General features: G+C 51.7%; 1 protein-coding gene across 1 annotated transcript in view; it reads left to right on the top strand.

Annotated features, from left to right (window-relative positions):
* The window catches only part of PTPN4 (protein tyrosine phosphatase non-receptor type 4), a 1,253,225-nt gene that overhangs the window by 1,139,862 nt on the left and 86,396 nt on the right, over nt 1-26,967 (top strand). Inside the window, exon 25 of the mRNA XM_078682081.1 lies at nt 11,721-11,869. Coding sequence (XP_078538207.1) covers nt 11,721-11,869 — 149 coding nt within the window. The remainder of the gene's footprint in view (nt 1-11,720; nt 11,870-26,967) is intronic.

Below are 26,967 nucleotides of genomic sequence, written 5' to 3'. Positions count from 1 at the left end.
GGTTACTAACCACTTGGGGAGTCTCTGAAGACTCTCCATGGGTAGACATGCTTTCTAGTGAGGTGCAAGTGATGCACTTACCTACACTATGGGTTTTCCTACTGATCCCTTGCTAAGAGTTGTAGTCAGGGTGTGCTAGGCCCTTTCTACTACAACAGCTGGTTCAGTAGAACTCAGAGTATTTCTAAGCTTGTTATATGTACCTAGGTACCTTATGTGATCTTTCAAATGATATTTCAAGATTATACGTGGTAAAAACAACAGCAAGCTCAAATCCCAACCGCTGCACACCAATGTGAGAAGTTGGCCTGATATATGATGCTCACTAGTTCTAGTGATCACCTTGTATCAGTCCAAACAACCCTTATGGTGATTGGTTGAAAGTCAACCTTATAGACCAGCTATCCCAATGGTAGCATGGACAAAGCAGTCTTAGGCTAAACTCTTTTGGCATGTGAAGCCAGCTGTTTTACCACAATATAACCCATTGAATACCAGATGAAAGGACACCACACAGGTTGTTATGAAAATAAACACTATATTTATTAATAACAACACCTCTGAGCTCTTTGAGGTCAGAGGGCTAAGCACATGACAATCTCTTACGAAAAATACGATAAGTTGCACAGAATTACAATGGTGCCCTAGGGGCACGACAAACCATATACTAAGTAAGTGGAATCTGAAAGTCGATAAAGGAAATGGAGCTGTCCAGAGGCTGTAGGATCGATGGGACCACGCTATACTAACTTCAGGTAAGTAATAGGAGGCCCACTGAACGCGTGTGCAGAGTGTGAACTCACACGCGAGATGCGTAAGAACGTCTATGGACAGTACAGTTCAAGTTAAAGGTGAGTACGGACAATCCTGACTAGATAGGACTAAAACGACTGTGGAACTGGACACTAGGACAGTTAAACTACCCTTGAGCACCGAAATGCTCTCGTTACCTCACCCACGGGCTGCGGGTGCATAGGTGTCAAAGTGCGTCAGGTTCTCGCGTTGAAGTCTATGGAGCCTGAAAGAAAAGATGCTGCAGGCGACCGGGAGGAAGATGTCCGGTGCAATCCAAGGGTGGATTGTTGAAGAAGGAGACCTGAAAGCAGAGGGGACAATGTTCACAGTCACTAGCCAGTGACTGGAGTGGAACCAGGAAGGAACCAGATGTCGTCGTCGCGATCAAGTGAAGAGTGGACGCTTGACTCTGCAGCCACGTGGACCAGGAGGTGTCTTCGACGACCAGGATGGACGCACGTGCTGTCCCACGCAGGCTCTCGCTGTCGGCGGTGTTGGATCCGGGATTGGAGGCAACAGGCCTTGGCAAAGGCAACCCACGCGGTGAGTGAAGAAAGCGTCTGGGGCGGACTAGGAGAGTCCGGGGTACCCCTCTTTTGGAAGGGAGCAAGGGCCAATCTCTAGCAACCAGATCAGCAGTGAAAATTCAAAGGTTCGTCGTCTGGGAGGCCACTAGACAGCCGGCAAGTGACCAGACAATGCGTCGAGCAGGAACCAAGCAGAAGGACCCCACGCAGATCTCGTGGATGCTGGAGGGCTGATCTTCGGTGCAGGGGCTGCTCGGGGTTGGGGCTTCTCAGTCCCCAAAGCACTTGGTCGAGTTTACCTCGGGAGTCGTGCTGGAAGCGAAGTGCAGGTTCGTTCAAGATGGCCCGTCCCACGTGTCTCGTCGCACCCACGGGTCTCAGCTTTGCTGTAGATGCAGAATGAGGTCGGAGAGGTCTGGGAATCCGGGTCTCGTCGGGCTCTGAAGTCTGGATCCTCGAGGGAAGACGACAGTTGCAGGGTGGACACTCCTTGCCCACAAGGGAGATTCTTCAGTCTTCTGTGGAGCAGAACGTCGAAGGCCAGTGTTTCTTCTTGTAGAATAGTTCAGGATAATCTAATTTGGAATGGGACCAGCTCCTACCTTTATTCTCCTAAAGGGGGCTGCACTACTGACTAGGTCCCTCCCCTGGGTGGGACCAGGAAGGGGGGTGATTACACCCCCTATCCTTTATCCGGTTTCCCGCCAGAGCTGGGGCTGGGATGCCCCAGCAACTGGTTTGAACCGGTGTATGCACAGGGCACCTTGTGTGCCCCAGGCATGTCTCATTCCTTTCAGGCCTCCCTACCTCAATACACAAAATCCTGTCTGGGGTGGTGTTAGCACCTCCCAAGGCAGGAAACCCTTTGTCCAAGCCATCCTCGCTGGAAGGACTCCCAGCAGCAGGAGGTCAGACTTGTGTCTGTGGTGGCAGCATCCATTTTGTGATGCTGAGGCTCGAGTTAACTTTAACCGGGGTTCACAGTTACATACATGTCGTGTCCCTCTAGAAGGGTGGAATGCTACCCCCGTCGCCAGAATTGGCGAGGGGGTAGTATTCCAAATCGTATGACACCTTACTCGACATGTTTTGATAATGTTATACCAGAGTTAGCATTTTACAGCGAGGTAGATAATGCACTTAAGAGTATATGGTATAGCGTTATCATGGAACAGCTATTAGGACTTGGTTCCGCAAGCTGCAAACGGGCTTAGCTCATGCCAGAGCACCATCTCACATAATTCCAAGCACTCTGCCTTCAGGATTGATAAGGCCTTCCATAGGAGTGACTGATAGGAATATATGTGTCCATTTTAGGGTTAGATATAGGTATACTATATCTACAGCAAAGGGTGTTTACACCACCTTGCCCCAGCTGTCATGCAGCCAGTTGTGTCAGATTTAGATGGCCACCCAGGTGTGGCATAATACATGCTTCAGCCCCTGGTAGGCCCTGGGTACACCTATGCCCTGGGTACAGGGACTGATAAGGTGGCCCAGTACCAATTGGTAAATGCACCTAAAGTACATGGTTGTCAATTTAGAGAGAGAACAGCTAGGCTGTGGGTCTGATTAGCAGGCCCACAGCCAGGGAAAGTCGTAAACCAGTGAATCAAAAAGCAAAAATCTGGGGTGACCATAGGATTGCAGACCCCACTCTCCTACACCTTCTCCTTCGCTTAATTGAAGTGAGAGGAGTATCGAGGCCGTCGAGTCGAGGAGTAGTGTGACGGAGTTTCAGCCGGTCTTCACGAGTCATCGTTCTTTTGAGACAACGCTCGCATCAAAGTGCTGAATATCCAGAAGAAACGACGACGTTGCAGATAGAACAGAGGGCTACACGAGACTGAGCTAAGTGAAAGACTCTTGTTATAACTATTGACTGAACTAGAACTTACCACGTATTGAGTCATTGTAGAATTGCCTATAACGGAAGGATAAAAGCATAAAAAGAGAATTAGTGATATATGGAATAAACCCACGTAAAGACAATGAACAAGAAAAAGAGCATGTGTATATATATATGTAAATACTTACCAAAAAACGACCTCATTGATTCCCAAGTTCTCAACCTGTAAGAAAGGAAGAATAGTGAGTCAAGAGAGTTGGTTGCAGATAGCAGACAATACCAGAGAATACTAAGGAATAACAGAACCCCAAATAAGGAGCAACTCTTCTAGTTAGTGAAGTAAGTGCACTTACTATATCAGGTTATAGAGATAGAGTAGGAGAGGTGGAACAGGTACTGATGTATTATTCTTTCCAATAGTAACAACTAACAGAGGAAGAAACCAGAATTACAACTAAAAAAAGAAGAGAAGCAAAAGTCCAGCATAGCCAGGGTGGGTGAGATATAAATGGCAATTAGTAAGACAAGAGTAAGAGAGAGAGTAGAGTTGGTTAGTTATAATTGTGTATTAACTTACAGGTTCCATAAGAAAGACTGAGAACATTGAATTCATCAGAAGAAAGGAGCCAATACTGGACCAGTCTCTTCTCTGTTTATTATTTTATCCAATTCCCCCGTCCCCCAAGGTAATGACTTGGAGGTTCTGTGAATAGACCTCCATGCATTGCTAAGAGAGATTTGGGATCTAGCATCTCTGTTCCCGTGCAAGAACCGGTGAGCCTACGTAATTCACGGGTACGAGTACTGACAGAGTCATAGCTATCTCACGTCTTAATCTGCTTAAGTCCCCCGGCCCTATACTATAAGAAATTCTGTCACATCCTGGCACCGCTCCTGTTGTGACTGTTCAACTCCTTTGCAAGGGAGGCCCGATCCCCACCACGATGCTGGGGGCCGCCATAGTGGTCCTGCTGAAGCTGGGCAAGGATCGACAGCAATGTGGCTCTTACCGCCCAATATCGCTCCTCAACGTCGATTTTAAGATATTCACTGGCATACTTTCTACCCGCCTGGGCCCTTGCATGCTCAGTTTGATAGAACCAGATCAGGCTGGGTTTATCCAATCCCGCCAATGCAGGGAAAACACTAAGCGAATATTGCATCTCATTGACAAAGCCTACCAGACGCAACTAGACGCGTTCTTACTGACAATAGATGCTGAAAAAGCGGGTGATAGTGTAGACTGGCTATTTCTGGGGCACACAATGGCTAAGTTCGGCTTGGGGGAGAAATTCAGGGAATGGGTGGGCTGCTGTTACAACGGCCCTACAGCTCATATCAGGGTGAACGGCTTATCCTAGCAGCCCTTTGGGATCCAGAGGGGAACACGGCAGGGGTGTCCACTCTCCACTCTACTTTTTGCCCATTACATAGAATTTCTAGCGCAGAGAGTTCGATACAACAGCGCCATCCAAATCAAATCAAATCAGGACATTTGTAATGCGCACATATCACGTCCAAAGAGTCTCATGGCGCTTGCAGACGGCTCTGACAATGGAGGGGTAGCTGAAATTTAGCAAAAAAGCCAGGTCTTGAGTTTCTTGCGGAAACTGGTGTGTTCAGAGGTCACCCGCAAGCTCAAGAGCATTTTATTCCAGACGGTCGGTGCCATAAAAGAAAAAGCACGACCCCCGTTCCTGGCGGTTTGAATTCTCAGCGGGGTGAGCAGTGACTCAGTGCTTGATCTCAGTTGCCTCCTCGGCATGTACCATGTGAGTTTCTTGGCCCAATATTTTGGGCCATTCCCATACATATGTTTGTGCGCCAGACACAACGTTTTGAACATGATCCGCTTCTTTACAGGAAGCCAGTGTAGGCTCTTAAGGCAGGGAGCAGATGACGATCTTCGTGGTAGGTCTAAAAAAAGGCGCGCCGCAGTATTCTGCAGAACCTGCAGTTTTTTCAGGTGGTACTCATTTGTTGCAAGTAATAGCGAGTTTCCATAGTCCAGCCTATTTATAATAAGGCCCTGTACCAAGGGTTTTCGTGCTTCGACTGGTATCCACTTAAAAACTCTGCGCAAACTGCGTATAATTCCAAAGTAGGTACCAACAATATTATTTATTTGGGTTTTCATGGAGAGCTTATTGTCCATGTGGAAGCCCAAATTGCGTACCGATTCCTTAGGGGCTGGACAATTGCCCAACTGTATAGGCCACCAGTCTTAGGTCCAGTGTTCAGCCGCTTTGCCGAACAATATGACCTCGGACTTGTTGCCATTCAACTGCAAGTAGTTTCGACCCATCCAGTTTTTCACCTCAATCAGACAGTTCTTGAAGCGCACTTTAGTCTCATTTATGTCGGGGCCAAGAGTGACCAGAATTTGAGTGTCGTCGGCATAGGATAGAACATCAAAGCCGAACGCTCTGATCCCCTTGGCCAAGGGAGCCATATAAACATTAAAGAGCGTAGGGCTCAAATGCGATGGGAGATGGTGTCAAAGGCCGCAGACAGATCCAGGAGGACAAGGATAGTTGGTTGATGTTTGTCCAGAGCGAGTCTTATGTTGTCTGCGACCTCGACCAGAGCCGTCTCCGTACTATGGGCGGTACGAAAGCCCGACTGTGAAGGGTCAAGTAACTCCTTGCTTTCCAGATAATTTACCAATTGTCCATTGACAAATGATTCTAATATCTTTCCAAAGTAAGGCAGTAGGGAGATAGGTTGATAGTTTAGAAGAGTGTTGACATCTGCTCCCGGTTTTTTCAATATCGGCCTTACTCTCGCCGCCTTCCATATTCTAGGGAAGTCGGCTTCCGAAAGAGATTTATTAAGGAGGCTAGTGAGACAGTCCACCAAAGCCGGGGCAAGTATGGTAAACAGTTTCGGGGATAGTTGATCGTTTAGGGATCCCGATTTGATCTTTAGCCCTACTGTTACAGTCTTATCATTGTCAAACATTTCAAAAGTAGACCATCTATGAGGGGAAACATCTGAAGTTGGATCGTGGTCTTGATACTGTATGGGACCAAGATCTGGGCCGAAGGATTCGTATATGGTAGTGATTTTTTCCTCAAACAATTTTGAGAGAGCTGCGGTCCATTCTACAGTATCAGGAGTAGATGATGGATTCTTGGGAATGGTAAATTTTTTCAAAATATGATGAAGCTCTTTAGAGGAATTTTCAGCTTTCATTATCCGTTCTGCTAGATACGCCATCTTTGCTGATCTTATGTCCCTCATGTAGTTGGTGTGCTGAGTTTGGTAAGTGTTACGATCAATTGGATGCTTACTTTTCCGCCATTTTTTCTCAGCAGTTCTTGTGAGGGACTTAGTATTTTTTAACTGTTCTGTAAACAAGGGCGCCGGCTTCTCCCTACATTTAACTGTACGTCGGGGGGCGATTTTATCCAGTGCTTTACCAATAGCTGTCTCTAGATGTTGTGCAGCCAAACTGACATTTGCAGTCAGATTTATAGAGTCAGTCTGAAATTGGTTGGAAAAAGAGGAGAGAGTGATCTTTTTCAGAGGTCTGCACACTTTAGAATCCTCTTTACTGGGTAGTCTCATCATTCGGGCAGTAACGGTAAATTTCACCAAATAATGATCGGTCCACAGAAGTGGAACCGGGGGACACGTCCAGATGTTAGGGGAGTTAGAAAACAGAAGATCTAATGTGTGTCCTGCACGATGGGTCGATCACTCAATCCTTTGACTGAGATTAAGAGTGCACATATTAGAGATTCACTTTTCCATTTCAGCATCTGACTGTTCGTCTGCGTGATAGTTGAAATCGCCTAGCAGCAGAAACCTGTCTGCAGTCAGTACATGGGGAGCAATAGTTTCTAATAGGACGTTAGCAAACTCTTCTTTAGTCCCGGGTGGTCGATAAAGCAGAGCTCCTTTCCAAACCTCCTTTAAAGGACCACTCATTTTGAAAACTATAATTTCTGTGTGATCAATCACAGTACTTTCTATAATACAAATATTTATAGTCTTTATTGCTGCAATCAGTAGTCCCCCACATCTAGCATCCTTCCTGTCAAGCCGAAATGTTTTATATTGCTGAGGGAAAGCTACATGAAGGTCGGGTATGGCATGCTCATGCAGCCAGGTCTCTGATACAAAACATAGGTCTGGGGCTTCTACATCAAGGAGGCTCCATATTTCTAGTGTGTGCGTGGGAATGGATCGGGCATTGAAGTAAATGGCAGTAAATTTCTTAGGGACTACAGTGGGCAGGTTGGGATTCGAGAAAACCATGTTGGCCTTCCGGCCGGCGGTTGGTTTGAAGCCGAGGAAACATGGGGAGCTCTCAATATCGGCTAATAGAGCAACCGCTACCAAGGCATGAGGCAGATTCAGATCTAGTAGTTCATCCCTAGCATACCTAAGAGTTGACATGATGGTGCCAGACGTTACGTGCAGATGGAATAGGCAGGGCTGGGATGCCAGCTGGAGCCGATAATAGACTGGCGGCGTTCTGGCGCGGACGGGCGCAGACGGGCTTGTAGGGGTAGGGTATCTAGAGTGCTGCAGTCCCTTCCGGGTGTGCTACCGGAAGCGAGGATTTGCCTGTTCTGACCCTCCGTTCAAGCGGCACAAGCCGTGACGGAACGGGGTCTCAGGCAAGTGAAATAGGGCAATTCACTGGCACAATGATTTTAAGAGATTAACTGATGCAGCGCAAATTAAACGGGCAAAACAGAAATCAAAGTTTATTAAAAATGCACAATTAGACCTGTACTCTCATTTCTCCCAACGTTGGACAGGATCAAGAAATGGCAGTGTCGCCAAACAGCATTACCCTCAAATTCAGGGGGCCGCTGCGCGCGTCCTCGCCTTCCACCCACCTATGTAGGGGTAGGGGGGCGGTATCTAGAGCGCTGCAGTCCCTTCCGGGTGTGCTACCGGAAGAGAGGATTCGCCTGTTCCGACCCTCCGTTCAAGCAGCACAAGCCGTGACGGAACGGGGTCTCAGGCAAGTGAAATAGGGCAATTCACTGGCACAATGATTTTAAAAGAGATTAACTGATGCGGCGCAAATTAAACAGGCAAAACCGAAATCAAAGTTTTTAAAAAATGCACAATTAGTTCTGTACACTCATTTCTCCCAACGTTAGACAGGATCAAGAAATGGCAGTGTCGCCAAACAGCATTACCCTCCAAGTCAGGGCGCCGCTGACAAGGCATACCAATCGGGGGTGAGACTCACCCAATCAGTCTATATGCGGACGATGTGATAGCAGCGTTGGGAGAGCCTAGCGTTTCTCTCCCGGCATTTATGGAAGAGCTGGAGGCATTCGGTGGAGTGTCTAGCTTCCGTGTCAATGTTGGGAAATCACTTATTCTAGATCTGAACGTGCCGCTCCGGCTACGGGAGGGCGGCACGTGTGGCGTCTGTGTAGTGGATTCCAATCCCTACCCAGGGTTGGAATTAGCGTCGTCAGTGAGTTAAACAGCCCACCTAAACTATTCTCGACTGGCACAGGAGGCGAAACGGGACCTGGGCACCTGGAGCAAACATCAGCATCACTCTTGGGAAGAATGGCGGCCGTCAAAATGTCCTTATTGCCCAAAGCACTCTTTCTCTTTCAGACTCTCCCAGCCCTACCACCCCCTGGGGCGATAACCTCGTTGCAACGCGACATCGATCGGTTTATTTGGGTGGGAGCGAAACCCCGTATGAACAAAGCATTGGGATATCGGCAGCCCGAGCAGGGGGGCTGGGGATACCAGATCTCCTCGGTTATTATACGGCGGCCCAGCTGCGGTATCTGATGGAATGGGCCAGACCCAAGTCGGAAAAGAGGTGGCTCTTCCAGGACAGGGCTCTTGCGGGAGTCCCTCTTTGAAAGGTTCCCTTTTTAAAGAAAACTCAGCGACCACCTAGCCTAATGCGATCTCCTATCACCAATTCAGTGATGTCGGTATGGGACAGGGTGGCAGGCTCCAGAAAGCTCACTAGATTCCCCTCTCCCCTGACTCCACTATTAGGGAAAAGCGATTTCACGCCTGGCTGGTCAGACAAAACGTACGTGGCGTGATACTTCATGTCGCTCAGTGGGACATCTCTTTGACATATTCGGGATCATCTCCTTCACTCAGCTGAAACAGGAATACAGGATTCCTGAAACGGAGAGATTCCACTACCTGCAGATACGACATTGGGGACACCAGCCAGAGATGAGGGAGGAGGGATGTCGCCGACTGACCAAGTTCGAAAAATGGCTGATCACCAAGACCACAGACAAGGGCCTGATCTCCAACATATACGACATACTCAGACACAACTCAGACCCACAGGACACGCCGAACAGGAAAAGGTGGGAGAGGGAGCTAGGGGGCGAGCTCACACAGAAGAATTTGGACGGGATCTACGACAGGGCAAAGCACACAGCCCAAAATGTAGCCAGCATAGAATCTGCCATGAAAATCGCTACCTATTGGTACCTTATTCCAGTGCGCCTTCACAGGGGCAACCCCCAGCGGAGCTCCGCTTGCTGGAGGGGCTGTGGCGGCGAGGGTACCCTATTGCACTTCCTGTGGGATTGCCCACTGCTCTCCTCCTACTGGACCAAGAACCTTCACACTGTAGACGAGCTCTTCGACACACAGATCGAGAGGCTCCCGGTGTACGTTGTCCTGGGGTTCCCAAATCCCATTACATACCCACTTAAGAGTATGAGGGGTGGACAAATGGGGATGGCACAAGGGGCAGCGCTGCAAACCATATTGACCCACTGGGGCACCTCCACCTTGCCCAATCACATGGGGTGCCTGCACAGACTCTGGTTCATTCTCAGCATCTAGAGCATTTCTGCCACTCTGACTAACTCTTTCCAGAAAGTTTGGGCCCCCTTCTTGACATTGCTTTTGTCTGAATTCAATGAGATCACTCAGCCCAAATACCTACAAGTGTTACGACTCTTGGATCTGTGGAGTCCTCCACAGCCCTCACAAGCCACCTAACTAACGACACAGCAATACCTGCCATATGGCGGCCCTACCAGGGCGCAGAAACTACCGGATGGGGTGGGAGGTGGGAGTTATTGTTTTTGGTTCTCTACAGGGCATGCTTTTTGGGGCTGCAGCTTCCATATGGGGGGAGTAACAGAGCATTGGTTTATATGCATTATACTTCTGACAGCCTCTCCCATGTTTCGATTACATCCACAGGCTGCCAAGATTCTCACAATGTCTATTCTAATGATACCTCTTTATGTTGTGATTTTCTTGATAATTTCAATAAATACATTAAAACATAAAATGGCCAATCTTTATATCATCTGCACTTGTCATAGCACATAAGCTAAGCAACGCACTGTGGGGGATGGTGGTACAAGAATGTCCCCAAGGGACTAGGCAGATGCTTAAGCCAGTCAACACTGTCCACATAAGTAAAGCATAAGATACACAAAAACCTTTGCAGACACTCCCTTGAGAAGCTGGAGATAAATGAGTACCATTAAGTTGGGTAACAGTAAACCTCTTTCTTGGTGAACGTGCGCTATACAAATACACTTTGTTATAAGTGCAGGCACATGGGTGGGAGCCAAAGTCTCTTACCCGGAAGCTGGGGCCGCTCTGCTCTTTGCTTAGGGTCACTAGCATTTTAGGATCAAGAGTCTCTTGTGTTGCTCCTGAAAGAGGAGGTGTTGTAGAGTTTTCAAGTTTGAACTCTGGTAGGGCAGTTTCAACACGACCGTTTCCTAGATGGACCTGTGCTTTATTGTAAGATTGCCAAAAAAGATGCTCTTGAAGGCATTCTAGTATATTCCACTAGAGGTAGAGCAGCAGCCCCAGTTCTTTTCAAGGACCGTTATCATCTGTCAAGTGCCTACTTGAGCTTTGCTCATTCGTTTGTTGAAGATTACTTGCTAGATATGAATGCGCAGAAATGGTTTCATTTATGTGGCAGTGCAGCAGTTGTCGTTGTAGCCTGATCTGCGCTTCTGTAATTTATGTGCTCTGCAGGCCCTCTTCCTTTGACACATGCTTTTAATGGAGTTTTTGAAAATATAGGATTGATTAGAAGAATGAGTTACACAACTTGAGTACCGTTTTTTTCTCTTGGACACGTTAGGGCAGGTTAAACATGCTTCCTCCTCTGTATGTCAAGTGTTTTGCTTTGTAATGCTGTTTTAAATTGTTTTACTGTCTTGCTCTGTCTATTTCACTTGGTCACCATGGAGTGAAGAGGTAGAGTGACTTTTTTGACACTAAACACTTAAGCATCCAGTGACACAAATGCTAATCTGTAACCTGTGATGCACCATTGACATTTTGCTGCAATTGCATATATATATTATTTTAAAGGAAACAAGTTTACTCTTTCTGCTTGGGATATTTCAGAAGATGGTCAGTCTGGGGAAAGATAGATTATGTATCCGAAAGCGTTACTGAAATTAAGATCAAGTCTATTTTGTAATTATGATTATGTACTAATACTTGGAGCTTCACTTAAGACAAACAACAGCTGGAACACTTGTTTGAACTTTTGAAGAGTATTACCAAATTACTTATTACTTTGCTCTGTTTGTTTTTAGAAAAATGAAAGTAGAGAACTTACCCAGGTCCAGTACATTGCATGGCCTGACCATGGAGTACCCGATGATTCTAGTGACTTCCTTGATTTAGTTTCACTTGTGCGAGAAAAGAGGTCTAGCAGAGATGAACCAGTAGTCGTGCACTGCAGGTAACAACATTTTTGCATATTAAAGAATACATTAGAAAGGCAGTAATTTTTGCTTTATCTTGTAAGAAGGGCCATACTTTTAAACATTGCTTAATACTGTGCACTATTTTTTGTCATTGAGCATTAAAAAGTGAACGTCTAAGGCAGCCAACATGGTGCTCAGAGTTTAGTTTTGCTCTGGTCTCAGCCTCAGCCCCTCTCCTCCTTTTCTCTTATTGATATCAAGGTCCCTCGATGTGGCTGCCGCTGATGGACCATGGATTGAACTGTGCCAAGGCCTGGACATCAGAGAGAACCGCAGCCCATCAATTGGCTCCTTCCAAGGTGGTGGCCCATGCCCATGACTGATTGGATGAGAACCTGTGAGGTCCCGGACCAGCTGTGGGAGGAGAGCCGAGGAGCAAGACAGACAGGGGACAGGAAGCTGACCGACACCTGCTTCATGCAGCAATTCTGGGCAGAAGGCTCGACTGGACCCAGACGGGCAGGGGCTGTTCCTTAAATCACCTGTGACACCGCTCCTTCTGGTTTCTGGACGTGGTGATATGCAGTGCTGGGGCCCAGATAGAAAGACTGTAAAGAGGCCCGGGTTCCTGGTTGGTGGGGGGGGGGGGTACCGGCCACGGGCTGGACAGAGAGCAACAAGGGAGGCGGGAAGAGCAAAGCATTTTGAACCACAATCAGGCCCAATCAAGAGTGCGAGAGATAGTTCTTGGTGCCCGTGAAGCTTAAACGGTGATAGATCAGTCAAAGAGGCCCTGCACAAACTGTGATGATGAGTGCGAAATATAGTGTACTGCTTGTGTGAGAATACATCTTAGGACTTGCCTTCACATGAGCATTGGGGTGACTGTGAATCCCTGCTTCCTACTTGGGCAGCCATTACCCCCCTCCGTTTCATATTCTACTCTTACGGATCCAAACACCGCATTTAGTGTAGTGTCTCATAGGCCTTAGGGATTGCCACATTGAGGGGTGTGGGTGAGGTTGCTCACTGTGTGGTTGGACAGAGGAACCAACAGCCTCCAGGCCAGTGATTAACTAGAGAGCATTCCTGCAGCCTTGCGCTCTTGCTCCATGTTCTCCTGGAAATCACCTATGACTGACGTCTTGGGACCTGATTAGTAGTGGGTCCTCCTTAGTGAGAGAGTCCTAGGGCAGGGGCCTGCAGATGAGGGCCTCTCCACTTGCAACCTGCCCTGCAGCCTCCATCTTGGTTGCTGGGTCTAATTGTACCTAAAACGTATACAAAAAAGGCCTTAGCCCGAACTGCTAGTTCTGCCCTGGTTGGTAAGCGGGTCATGGAGATAGGCCTCTCTGCACTGGACCCTGAGGTGTATCAGACAATATGGGACGAGAAGAACCCCCTATCCCCTACCCCAGCCCAAACGAAGATTGACCAGTATAAGACACCGGCCTCGAGGGCCCCAGTATTGCTCAGGCTGTCTGCGCTATCTTACCTAGCATTCATCCTCAATGCAATTCAGGATTCAAGAGAGGCCATGGAGACTAAAGTGGACGAAGTCAAAGTGGATGTTTCACTGCTGCACCAAGATCTCAGGAATGTCACCAATCGGGTGACTGAGGCAGAAAGCCAGGTGTCCTCTGTGGAAGACGAAGTAGCCAGTTCTCAAGGAACGTGCCAAAGATGCTGAAAATAGATCACGCATAAATAACTTTGGGTTTATTGGTTTCCCCGAGGGCTCTGAGGCCTCTGACACGGAGTGCTTGCTGGAGGGTTGGCTGTGGTCATAGGTCTCGAACGATAAGCTGTCGCCATGGTTTGTGGTGGAATGTGGACATAGGTCCCTGGCCGAGCGACCCTTCAGGACACTCCGGCACAGCCAGTGATCACTTGGATTCTTTACTATTGTGGCCGGGGCACTATCCTTCGAGATGCTAGAAAACAACAGGACCTCCACTTTCAAGACTCGCGTATCATTATCCTGACTACATGCAAGCAGTTCAGTAGCTTATGTGCTCCTTCAAGGAGGTGAAAAAGCTTTGTGCCCTCAACCTGCAGTACATGCTTATGTTTTCTGAGAAATTAAAGGTGATCTTTAGTTCCGAAACGTATTTCTTTGACACACTGGAGCAGGCTTGGGAGTGGGCAGCAGAGAGAGCTCATTCAGACTAATATATCTGGGGAGCCCGAACAGAGACTGTTTGGGAGCTTCTCCCTCCCCATCTTACCCCCCTATCCCACCTCCCTACAAACCACCTAGGAGGAAGCAAGCGCGATCACATCATATCCAAATGCGTCGCCATGGATGCCGGGACTCCTCCGGGTCGAAAGTGGAGAGCGTGGTAGACGAGGGATGGGCTGGGAAGACATGTCGATAGGCATACCAGAATTCTTTTCGTCACAGGGCGAGGAACCCGGTGCTCTCCCATGAAGAACTACACGGGCCTGGCGAATCCGTCTTGGTGACCGGTACTACTTTACACAAATGAGACTATAGCAGTTGTCAGGCACAGGAATCCTACAAAAGATGACTCCCCAATTTAGACTTTGGCCTAGGGGCTTGTTGTAGTCAGCACTATAAAACGTTTTAGGTCAACTGATGCTTTCAGGGTAGAAGTATGGGGTGGGGGGAATGTAAATGTAAATGTCCAGTATTTGTAAAGCGCGAACAATTACCCGAAGGTTTCAAGGCGCTGGGGGCCGTCGGGAAGATTAAGTGAGCTATTGCCCAGGGGCAGACCCTGCCACCGGAGCCGGGGATCGAACCGTGATCCCCAGCGTCAGTCGCCCTGGCCGCTGCGCCACACCTCTTCCATGAAGAGTAGTTCTACTTGTTGCAGGTTATTGAACACACAGCTCACTGACCACAACAGTCACACTCAGATGCATTCTTCCTGAGAAATAGAATCCCACACAAGGAGAGTTGTCATTGCAGCACCAGGCCTGAATACATTCCTGTCACCTGAGCCAGGGCCACCCGATTCCTAGCCCTTATTGTGGCAGTTAAACTAATGTCTTGGAACTTGAAGGGCATGCTGGATCGCATGAAAAGATCCACCATCTTTAGGTACGTTAAACAAATTTAACCTGCAGCCTTGTGTTTCAAGAAACTCACTTACTGGGAGATGATTGTCCTTTCCTTCCCCGCCATGGCTATGACATGGGGGCAGGCTTTTTGCTGCATGAAACTTTACTGTTTGGTGACCAACTCACAGGCAGACCTTAAAGGGAGATGCATTGGGATGGAGGGTCAGCTGGAAAGCAGACAATACAACTCCCTATCGGTTTACGTCCAACAACAGCAGCTTCTTAGCACACTGAACTCACTAGGGTCTCTCCTGTTGACACTCCAGCAGGGTCTTACGATAGTGGGAGGGTATTTTAATGCTGTTCCTAACCCAGCGCTATATGCCACCGGCTCCCCAAGGCCGGGGTGTCAGGCACACTCCTGCCAGCTATCAGCTTGAGCCGATTCTGTGGGGCTGTGTGATGCGTGGAAAACAGGGCATCCCGAGATCTTGCATATACTCGCACCTCGGTGGCCCACAAAATCATGTCTCGTGAGCATCTCCTTTGGCTTCTGACTACAAACATCCCTCAGTTGTCTCAGGTTGAAGCCCTACCCTGGGGAATATCCAATCACCCTCCCCTTCTCTTACAGTTGTGATACCCAGGTGCAACCCATGGCCTATATGGTGCCTCAATGCTTGATACCTAACTGACAAAGATTGCACTAACTGCATAGGGTTAGAGGTTCAATCCTACTTCGAGACCAGTCGGGGTACCGTGAAGTCAGCAGGCACTCTTTGGGCCCCCAGCAAACCCACAGTTAAGGTATATATTCGGAGCAGGGAGAAACCAAAATCAGCACAAATCCTAAACCTAGAGGCCCAAATCCTTGCCTTGGAATGTCGGGCACTTCCAAGACCTTTAACCGAGCTTGACCGGCGATTGGTGTTGGGGAGAGGAGTTGGCCAAATGGCTAGGGTGGTCCACCTTGAATCTGGGGAACTGGGTTCGAGTGTCGGGAATGACGCACAACATCCTGTGATTCTGGGCAAATCACTTAATCTCCCCGTGCCTAACAAAAATGAATGTATCTCCATGTAATGCAACTGGTGCTCATGTAAAGCGCTCTGAGACCGGATACCTTCTGGTCAAGTTTGAGCTATATAAAATTCCATTAAAAAATTAAAACGAAAAAACACTGGTGCAACAAATCTTGCTGGAGGAGGCTCAGCAGTGCTGTAGGGTGTCGACCCAACGGGTTTATAAAGACTGTGATAAGTCTAGGAAGCTCCTTTCTGGCTGGCCAACAGAGATTGCCTCCAGGGTGGTTCCAAAACAGACACAGAGGAGTGCTTACATGTTTATGCCTCAGATATTGCACAAGTCGTTCCGAACTACTACCAAACATGATACGAGGATAGACCCAACTCCCCACAGAGTTACACACCCAGTGTTGTAGGACATCCTGCTGCCCTTGATTCCCCCAATCGCTGGTCTAGGACCTTCATCAGCTGCTCACAGCTGAAAAATTAAAGAGGCATTATCAGAGATGTCTCCAGGTAACACACCGGGCCCTTGCAGGTTTCCCTTCGCATACTATCGGGAGTTCCAAAATCTTTAGCTCCTTCATCTGCTTCCGCTGTACAGTGAAGCAGCTGACTTGGGGACCTTCCCCCTCCGAGCTGAACAAAGCTACAATAGTGGTGATCCCTAAGCCAACTATTGTATAAATGTACCTCATATAGGCCTATTTCCCTTATGAATTCCAAATTCAAGGTGTTAGCTAAGGTCCTAGCCAACCAGCTGCACAGGACATAGCCATATTTGATTAATCCGGACCAGTGTGGCTTTATGCCGAATCGTGGCACCAGGCATTGTATCCTGAGAGTCCAGATCGCCCTTTTCTAAGCGCACAGACTGTACTATCCCTCGGCCCTGCTATTAGTAGACTTTGAAAAGGCCTTTGACACAGTCTATTCGTCCTTCTGAAGTGCCGTGCTGGAACGACATGGTTTGGGGATTTACTTCTCTACCCTGGTTAAACGTTTGTACACTCACCCAACCGCTCAAGTCCAGGTTAACAGGATCTTTTTTTCCTCCTTTCCTATCTACAGAAGTACCCCGCAAGGTTGCCCCCTTTGCCCTCTACTATTTCCCTTAGTAATTGAGCCGCTCGCTCGACTCATACGATGCGCCACCCATATACAAGGGTGGTCATGGGATAATGGGCCATAAGAACACATTGCGCTATACACAAATAACAACTTGCTCTTTTTAGCAAACCCTGATCCACATGCACCATTTATCATTCCAGGACCTGGGCATTTACATCTCTCGCCTCCCAGAGCTAATGTTGAGTCTTAATTTGACCCTCCTATATAACTAAAATGAGACGGGACCTCAAGAAGTGGAGGCGCCCCTGCTCCATGTCCTGGGAAGAGTGGTCCTCTTCAAAATGATGATATTGCCCCAATTTTATGTCTTCCAAATTTTTTCCCATCCAATCCCCAGGCAATGGTTGCAGAATCTCAACTCTGTAGTCCATATCTTCCTTTGGGCAAATGGTCGGCCCCAAATTGCCCAAGTTACCTGCCTGCCTGTGATGATTGGATGGGAATGGTAGACTTATACTTTTATTACTTTGTCTCATAGTAGGTTGCGGTAAATGACTGGATCTGAAAGAGACATGTTAGTGATAGATTCCTTACCTTAGAATATCCCCAGGCGTCAGACTGGATCCGAAAGCTTTCTTCAGCAGTACCCCTGCACGTCGATAGGCGTCGTCGTACGGCTCCGCTTGCGTCGCTAGCGTCAGTTCTTTTTCCGCGCTAGCAAGCGCAGATCCGGAGAGAGCGGTACCCCGTCAACTTGTTGACTAAAGTGTTTGTTTGATTTAATTGTAAGTAAAACTTACTCCTGGTGCATAGGGATGCCCGGTTTCAAGCTTTGCGAGGCCTGTCCGCCCACAATGTCACTATCGGACCCGCACCGTGAGTGTCTCTTCTGCCTGGGGCGTGACCATGACACCGAGTCGTGTTCCCATTGCCGAGCCATGGCCCCGAAAACTTTGTGGGAGCGGTCCCGACAGTCGCTGTTAGCCTGGGAGTCGGCCCCAAGTCGTTCCAGGTCCTGGTCTCGAGGGACGTTGAGGGCCTGGTCGCGGAGCAAGCACCACCATTCGAAGTCTTCGCACTCGGAGCCAGGTAAGGGGAAGCACAAAAAGTCGAAGAAGCATCGTCGCTCTATGTCATCTCCTCGCCGGTCGCGGGACGTGGCTGAGGGGGCAGGTGCCACTGTGGCTCCGCCGCAGCAGTTACCGTTGGCTTACCCACCTTTCCCGGGTCCATCGGCAACTCCAGCCGAATTGCAAGAGTTTGTGTCTGCAATGGCACGTATCTTCGGCCCGTGCGGCCCCGTCGGATTTCCCACTATTTCGCATTCTTCGTCGTCGCCGACCCCGACGTCATCGACACCCAGAGGCCTCAATGGCTCTGGCCGGGGCTCCCCTTTCTTGCCGGTGGACCCCGTACAGCACCCACTGATATAGACGGTGCCGGCGACGCGGCGGCCGGCGTCAACTTCTTTTCAGACGTCGACACGATGCTGGGGGGATGTCTTCCGACACCGATTTCAACGCCGATGGGAGACTTTTACTCTTTTATTCACCCACGTCCTCCTCTCCCCGTGCAGGAAGGGTAGGATTGGGAAGGGTTTGAAGACCCTCTCGCAGCACAGTGCGAGTCTGTCCCCGACTGGGATGAGGAGGGGGATGCCGGTGGCCTGGATCACACTCCGGCGCCTGGTTCACCATCCCCTTCAGATACTATGGAGGAGAGTGGTTCCTTTCCACGGTGCTACGTAGGACGGCCGAGGCTCTTGGCCTCGAGCTCCCTACAGTGACTGTCAGCACCAACCTACTGACTGAAGTGCTTCGGCCAGCTTCTTCTTCTACAGAACCGCTGTTGCCGTTACATGAGGCACTTTCTGATGTGCTTTTGGGCACTTGGTCCCGGCCCAACACAGGGGCTCCTGTGGATAAATGTATGGGTCGACGTCATCACCCGGCTCCGGGCGACCCTGCCTTCCTCACCCAGCACTCCACACCTAAAAGTTTGATGGTTCAGGCCTCCACGTCCCTGAGTGCGTTTCCTTCTGCTCCACCAGACAAGGAATCCAAGAAATTGGAGCCGTTTGGCAAGAAGATTTATTCTTCTGCAAGTTCTGGATTGCGGTCTGTGAACACTGCCTGTCTCTTGGGCCGCTATTCCCATTCTGTATGGGATGCGGTTGAGCAGGTGCTATATCAGTGTCCGGAGGAGGCTCTGACAGTTCTCTCCTGAGCTCTTATGGAGGGGAGAGATGCGACCAAGTTCACTATACGTTGTGGGCTTGATACCGCTGATTCGCTAGGTAGGGCGATTTCCAAACGGTGGCGTTACATTGTCATGCCTGTTTGAGGGCGACTGGCTTTTCGGCAGATGTCCAGAATACTTTGATGGACATGCCCTTCGATGGCACCCGCCTCTTTGGTGACAAGGCGGATTCCACATTGGAGCGTTTTAAGGAATCTCAGGCCATGGCCAAGTCCTTAGACCTTTCGGCCGCACATACTCCTTCCACTTACAACTTTGGTTCCTTTCGAAGCTCCGGAAGAGGCGTGCAAACACTTTCCTTTCAGAGTAAGCCTGTGCAGCAACAGTCCCAGCGCAGCCGCGGACGTGGGACTCGCAGAGGCGGGTCATGGGGCCAGCGTGCGGGTCAGTCCACCAACACCCCTGCTGCCAGTGATTCCACACCTTCCTAGTCCGGTGTTTCAGGCCCACCAGACCCCAGTGGGGGCAGGATTCGTCATCACCTCCCCCACTGGCGCACCATTCCATCAGACAGGTGGGTACTGGAGATTGTTTGAAGGGGTTACCCCCTCCCCTTTGAGTCTATCCCCCCCCCCCCAGCCATGCCACCGCAATTCCACCGCATGTCGGTGGATCATTTGGCACTTCTCCAGCAGGAAGTTGCGGCCCTCTTGGCCAAGGGGGCCATTGAGCGCGTTCCGACGCCAGAAGTAGGTCGTGGTTGTTACTCCCACTACTTCTTGGTGCCAAAGAAGGACAAGGGTCGACGTCCCATCTTAGACCTTCGGAACGTCAATCGCTTCCTCCGGAAGGAGAAGTTCAAGATGCTCACTCTGGCTCAGGTCTTGTCTGCTCTCGACCCACAAGTATGGATGGTGGCACTGGACCTGCAGGATGCTTATTTTCATATTCCCTTCCTGCCGGCCCATCGGCGTTACCTACAATTCACAGTCGGCCAGGAGCATTTTCAGTTCACCGTGCTCCCCTTTGGTCTTACCAATGCCCCTCGAGTGTTCACGAAAGTGATGGCGGTGGTCACAGCTCATCTGCGTAGATCAGGGATTTCAGTCTTCCCCTATCTTGACGACTGGTTGTTCAAGGCGGGCTCGCCTCAGACAGTCTTCTTCCACCTCCAGACTACGGCCGACCTCCTGCATTTGCTGGGATTTTCCATCAACGTGCCGCAGTCGCACCTGATGCCCTCTCAGAAGCTCCTCTTCATCAGAGCAGTTCTGGACACAACGCAGTTTCGGGTTTATCCTCCCTAACAGCGAGTCCAGGACATTTGGGCTATGATTCCGATCTTTCAGCACTCTATCCCGGGTTTTGGTCAGAATGACTCTGAGTCAGCTTTTCATCATGGCCTCCTGCATCCTAGAAGAAGATCAAGCATGACCGGGCCCAAGTAATTCTTGTGGCCCCGGACTGGGCATGAAGAGTCTGGTATCCTGAGCTCTTGCACATGGCCATCGATCCTCCGATCAGACTGCCCCCTTCGGGAGGATCTTCTGTCACAGCAGCAGGGGACGGTCCTCCACCCGAACCTGTCCAGCCTCCACCTCCTTGCGTGGAGATTGAGTGGCGACAGTTGACAGCTTTCGACCTTCCTCCTAAAGTCTGTAGCGTTATCTTGGAAGCCAGGCGTCCCTCCACCAAAACGGTATACGCCTGTAGATGGAACAAGTTTGTTGCATGGTGCGCAGCAAAGGCTGTGGATCCACTTTCCTCCCCCCTTTCAGAGGTTCTCCTCTTCATTCTTTCTTTGGTTCAGCAGGGTTCAACTCTTGGCACTCTAAAAGATTATCTTTCGGCCTCCTGATCAGCCTTCTCTATTCAAGTCCACTATTGTGAATCGCTTCCTTAGGGACATTACTCCCTTGTTTCCTCCTATTCCTTCCGTAATGCCCCAGTGGGCCTTCCACACTGTACTGACCTACCCTATGTGCACTCCTTTTGAGCCGCTACGTAACTGTCCTCTCAGACTTCTGACTCTTAAATCTGCCTCTTTGGTTGCCATCACCTCCGCTCGCAGGGTGAGTGAGCTTCAGGCGCTTTCTTCCAAACCTCCTTTCCTGGCTGTTCATCTGGACAAAGTTGTCCTTCGCACTAGGCCTTCTTTCCTTCACAAAGTGCTTACCTCTTTCCACATAGGACAGACCATCACTTTGCCCACCTTCGTCCCACCCGCATCCTTCTAAAGAGGAAGAGAGGCTTCACCGTCTGGATCCAAAATGTGCGCTTTCATTCTATCTGTATCGCACATAACAATTCCGGGTGGATGACCAACTCTTTGTTGGCTATGTGGGCACCAAAAAAGTCGATCTGTGCAAATACTGACCATCTCTCAATGGGTCATTCTTTACATTAAAATCTGCTATTCCTTAGAGAAAAAGGCACCTCTAGCAGGGCTGCGCGGCCATTCCACCGGGGTGACGGGGGCCACTACTGCTTTGGGACGTGGAGTTCCCCTTAATGACATTTGCCAGTCAGCTACGTGCTAAACACTACGGCCTGGACAGCCAAGTCTGGAGAGACAGCTTCTTTGGCTGTTCAATTCTCCAGGACTTTGTGGTGTGAACTTGGTGCGCAGACCCACCTCCGGGGCTTGTATTGCTGGGGTATCTATTCTAATGCGAGGAATCCATCATTAATAGTCTCTTCCAGATGGACAAGTTATTTACCTGTATCTGTAAGAGACATTTTTTTAGTCATGGATTCCTCACTGCCCCCCGATTACACCCCTCCCTCCCATCCTCCCCGTTCTGCGAACTGACTACTCGGGTGAGGGAGGGCCCAGGCTTTTGTGCACCAGTGGTCAGTGCTTTGCATGGCTCTGCGCTTCTGGCCTGGAATGCTGTATAAAGAACTGATGTCAGCGCGCAGGGACAGCTTCTAAGTAGATACTGCTTGTTTGAATCTTGACCCGTTGTTTGTGTGAATAATCTACCACCTACCTACCCGGCTCACGAGACCCTCTGGTCCTCCCGCCTGTCTCCCGCCGCCCAGCCGCTCTTTCACGATCCAGAGCGGGGCCGCCGAGTGGAGCATGGCGAGGGGCTGCCTACAACTCCCGGCAGCCCTTGAGGTCTCCAGCGTCACTACCCAGCGCCAGGAGGCGCATAAAATCGACACCAGTTCCGGGGAGCGGGGCTTCCCTGCTTGTTTGAATCTTGACCCGTTGTTTGTGTGAATAATCTACCACCTACCTACCCGGCTCACGAGACCCTCTGGTCCTCGCGCCTGTCTCCAGCCGCTCTTTCACGATCCAGAGCGGGGCCGCCGAGTGGAGCGTGGCGAGGGGCTGCCTACAACTCCCGACAGCCCTTGAGGTCTCCAGCGTCACCCCAGCGTCACTACCCAGCGCCAGGAGGCGCATAAAATCGACACTAGCCCCGTCTCGCGGGACGCGAGCGGGACACCGGGCGAAGCCCGGGCCAAGGGCGGGCCCATTTTAGCCCGTTCTAGACTGCTCTAGGCTGGGCTGGGCCACTCCCCTTGGCTTTCGTACCTGGTAAATCTGAAAGAAACAGGTTAGTATTAGATTCCTTACCTTAGAATATCCCCAGGCGTCAGTCTGGATCCGGAAACTTTTGCGTAGCAGTACCCCTGCGCGTCGGTAGGCGTCGTCTGCAGGCGTCCCCTGCGGCTCCGCGTCGTCGGCGTCGTGCGCCGTGATGACGTCGCTGGAGTATATTAATTAATTAATTAATTATGTGCTTATATAGCGCTGGAATCACTCCCGAAGGGGTACCTCCGCGCTTCGACCGCTGCGAAACCCTTCCTGGCTTCCCTGAGAGATGGTCCCTTAATGGGTATCTCCAGGGTGAGACCAGGCATCCCCGGCGGTCTGGTGGGGCCGTTAGTGAAGATGAGGCAAGCTAGTGCCCAGAGTTGCCGAGTGTGATCGCTGATCAGAGTGGGCACCGAGGCGAGAGAATTATCGAGTCCGCTGACCCTGGTCCAGAAACCTGCCGCGTCGGGAATCGAACCCTGGTCCCGGGCCGTCCTCTGCTCTCAGGTCTGCCGCCTCTAACCAGTGAGCCACACTACTCCACTATAGACGCCGCCTCCGCGCGCTGACGTCAGTTCTTCTTTTTTCCGCGCCAGTTAGCGCAGATCCGAAGAGCAGTACTCCGGTCTTTTGACCAAGTTTTTTGTTAACTAATTGATCTTTACGGTGCCGGTAGGATGCCCGGTTTCAAGAGTTGTGACGAGTGCGACCGCCTGATGTCGGTCACCGACCACCATCGACTCTGCCTCCGGTGTCTGGGCGCGGACCACGACGTGGAGTCCTGCGTCGACTGTCGGGCCTTGACTGGAAAAGCTAGGCGGGAGCGGTCCCGCAAGCTTCTCGAGCTCCGGTTGTCGGCCCCGCGTCGAGAGCGGTCCCGGTCCGGTCGGAGGTCGAGGGAGCGGTCGAGGGAACGGTCGCGGAGCCGCCATGGGCGCTCCGGGAGTCGCCACCATTCCTCCGGCTCGTCAGGTAAGCACAAGAAGTCGGGGCGTCGCCATCGCACCCCCGACTCCCCCCGACGCCCGCGTGCTGCGGCCGGGGGCTCGGGTGACCCCACCCCCGCGGTCCCGCATGGGTCGCCGACGCCGTCTACCCCACACCTGTCGGTCCCTGGGGAAGGCGCGTCGCGTGAGGAGATCGAGGCCTTCCTCATTGCTATGAGGGCGAGGTCTTCTCTGGCGGGGCCTTCGGCGCCTGCGGGCCCGTCGGTCCCGTCTGGGGGCCCGAGCGGTTCGGGTGCTCCTGCCCCGGCGCCGCCGGTGGCTCCGGCCCCGGCGCCGCTGGTTCCCTCTGGTTCGTCGCCGGCTGGTCTCCCGGCCTCTCCGGCGTCGGTTCCTGTGGGCCAACCCGTGGTACCGCCCCCGCGTGGTGCAGCGACTCCGCCGTCGGCTCCGGCCGGCGTCGGGTCCCCGGCACCGACGCCGCGCGGCGCCACCCCCCTTTCCTCCCCGACTCCGGACTCGGAGCCGGACCGGCGTCGATCGACGCCGGACCCGACGCCGATGGGGCCCGTTGACCCCGATGTCTATATCGTCGACCCAGAATATGGGTATGACGAGGAGGAGTATGGAGAGGGTTGGGAGGGGTCTGAGGACCCTCTATCCCGTGCCTGCCAGTACGATGTGGACTGGGTAGGTGATCTGGGTGATGCCAGTGGCCTGGACGAGTCGCCCAACCCTGGGTTTGTCTCTCCGTCCCCTGTGGCGTCCGAGGCGGGTGCTGCCTATTCGGTGGTCCTGATGAGGGCTGCCAAGGCCTTACACCTTGAGCTCCCCGTCGCGAAGGTCAAACCGAATATTCTGACGGAAGTTTTTAAACCGCAGTCATGCCCCCAGGAGCCTCTGCTGCCGTTTAATGAGGCCCTGACGGATGTCCTTCTGGGCACCTGGTCCAGGCCCGCTTCTGGTGCGCCGGTTGACCGGAACGTTGCCAGGCGTCACCGTCCATGCTCGGACGACCCTGCCTTCCTGTCCACCCATCCCTCCCCGGAGAGTCTGGTGATCCAGGCCTCCACTTCACAGTCCGCATTTCCGTCGGCTCCGCCCGACCGGGAATCAAAGAGGTACGACCAATTTGGTAAAAAAGTGTTTTCCTCTTTGAGCGCTGGACTGCGGTCTTGTAACACCGCGTGCCTCTTGGGCCGCTACACCCACTCCCTGTGGGATACGGTCGAGGAGTGTTTGCCGCAATGCCCCCAGGAAGTGCGGGACAAGCTCACCCGGGCCTTGGTTGAAGGCCGGGATGCGGCGCGGTACTCGATCCGTTGTGGTCTGGACACCACGGACTCCCTGGGACGGGCCATGTCCACTACGGTGGCGATTCGTCGCCATGCCTGGCTGAGATCTGCCAACTTCTCACCAGACGTCCAAAATACACTTATGGACATGCCATTTGATGGCAGTCGCCTATTTGGTGACAAAGCGGACCACGCGCTGGAGCGCTTCAAGGACTCCAGGGTCACGGCCAAGTCCTTGGGTCTCTCGACCCAGCGCCAGCAGACGGGTTCGTTTCGGCCCTTTCGTGGCCAAGGGAGGGGAGGTCCCACACGTGCTGCCAGCCACGCGGCGCAGAGCGCTCCCCAGCGCGGTGGCGCCCGTGGTTTCCGCCGTGGTGGCGGTAGAGGCCAGCGTCGTGGTCAGTCCACGCCTCCCTCCGCTGCGGCATCCAAGCCTTCCTAGTCCGAGCTTTCGGGCTCACGTGACGCCAGTGGGTGGCAGGGTTCGCCATCACCACTCCTGCTGGCGCGCGATAACATCGGACAGGTGGGTGCTGCAGCTTGTCCGAAGGGGCTATGCCCTCCCCTTCGAGTCCACTCCTCCAGCCATGCCACCGCAGAACCACCGTGTGTCGGGGGACCACTTGACACTTCTGCAGGAGGAAGTTACGGCCCTCTTGGCCAAGGGGGCCATCGAGCGCGTTCCTGGGCCAGAAGTAGGGTGTGGTTGCTACTCCCACTACTTTCTGGTACCCAAGAAGGACAAGGGAGGCCTGCGTCCTATCTTGGATCTACGGAACGTCAACGGCTTCCTCCGGAAGGAGAAGTTCAAGATGTTGACTTTGGCTCAGGTCTTGGCTGCTCTAGACCCACAAGACTGGATGGTAGCGTTGGACTTGCAGGATGCGTACTTTCACATCCCCGTCCTGCCGGCCCACCGGCGTTACCTGCGGTTCACGGTAGGCCACGAGCACTTTCAGTTTATCGTGCTCCCATTCGGCCTTACCAGCGCCCCACGGGTGTTCACGAAAGTGATGGCGGTGGTCGCAGCTCATCTGCGCCGGTTAGGGGTTTCAGTCTTCCCCTACCTCGACGACTGGCTGTTGAAGGCGGGCTCGCCCCAGACAGTCGTCCACCACCTTCAGATGACGGCAGACCTCCTGCACGAGCTGGGGTTTTCCATCAATGTGCCGAAATCACACCTGTGTCCCTCTCAAAAGCTCCTTTTCATCGGAGCGGTTCTCGACTCGGCGCAGTTTCGGGTTTATCCTCCGGAACGGCGGGTCCGGGATATTCAGGCTCTGATTCCCATCTTTCAGCCGTTATCCCGGGTTTCGGTCAGGTTGACGCTGCGGCTTCTGGGGCTGATGGCCTCCTGCATCCTTCTGGTGCATCACGCCAGATGGCGGATGCGGGCTCTGCAGTGGGACCTGAAGTTTCAGTGGGCCCAGCATCAGGGCAACCTATCCGACCATGTCCTGATCTCGGAGGGCACTGCGAGACAGTTGCAGTGGTGGCTTACGGACCGCGATTGGGTCAGGGGCAGATCCCTCTCCCTTCCCCAACCGGAGCACGTGGTTGTGACGGACGCGTCCCTCCAAGGCTGGGGTGGCCACTTGGGAGAGGCGGAGATCAGAGGCCTCTGGTCTCCGGCGGAGTCCCGGCTCCATATCAACATGTTGGAGCTGCGGGCGATTCGCCTAGCACTGAAGGCATTCCTCCCCTTTGTCAACGGGAGTGTAGTGCAGGTGTTCACGGACAACACCACCGCCATGTGGTACTGCAACAAACAGGGCGGTGTGGGGTCGTGGACCCTTTGCCAAGAGGCTCTGCGCCTCTGGCAATGGCTGGAACGTCAGGGCGTGACTCTGACGGTTCAACACCTGGCAGGTTCTCTGAACGCCAGGGCGGACGAACTCAGCCGTCGGTGCTCGGTGGATCACGAATGGCGTCTGAACTCGGATGTGGCGAGAGGCCTCTTTCAGCAATGGGGAGAGCCTTGGTTAGATCTATTCGCCACAGAAGAGAACGCGCAATGTCATC

Source organism: Lissotriton helveticus, chromosome 3_1, assembly GCF_964261635.1.
Source record: "Lissotriton helveticus chromosome 3_1, aLisHel1.1, whole genome shotgun sequence".
Lineage (NCBI taxonomy): Eukaryota > Metazoa > Chordata > Amphibia > Caudata > Salamandridae > Lissotriton > Lissotriton helveticus.
Note: the sequence above shows the minus strand (reverse complement) of the source record. Positions and strands in the feature narration are given on the sequence as shown.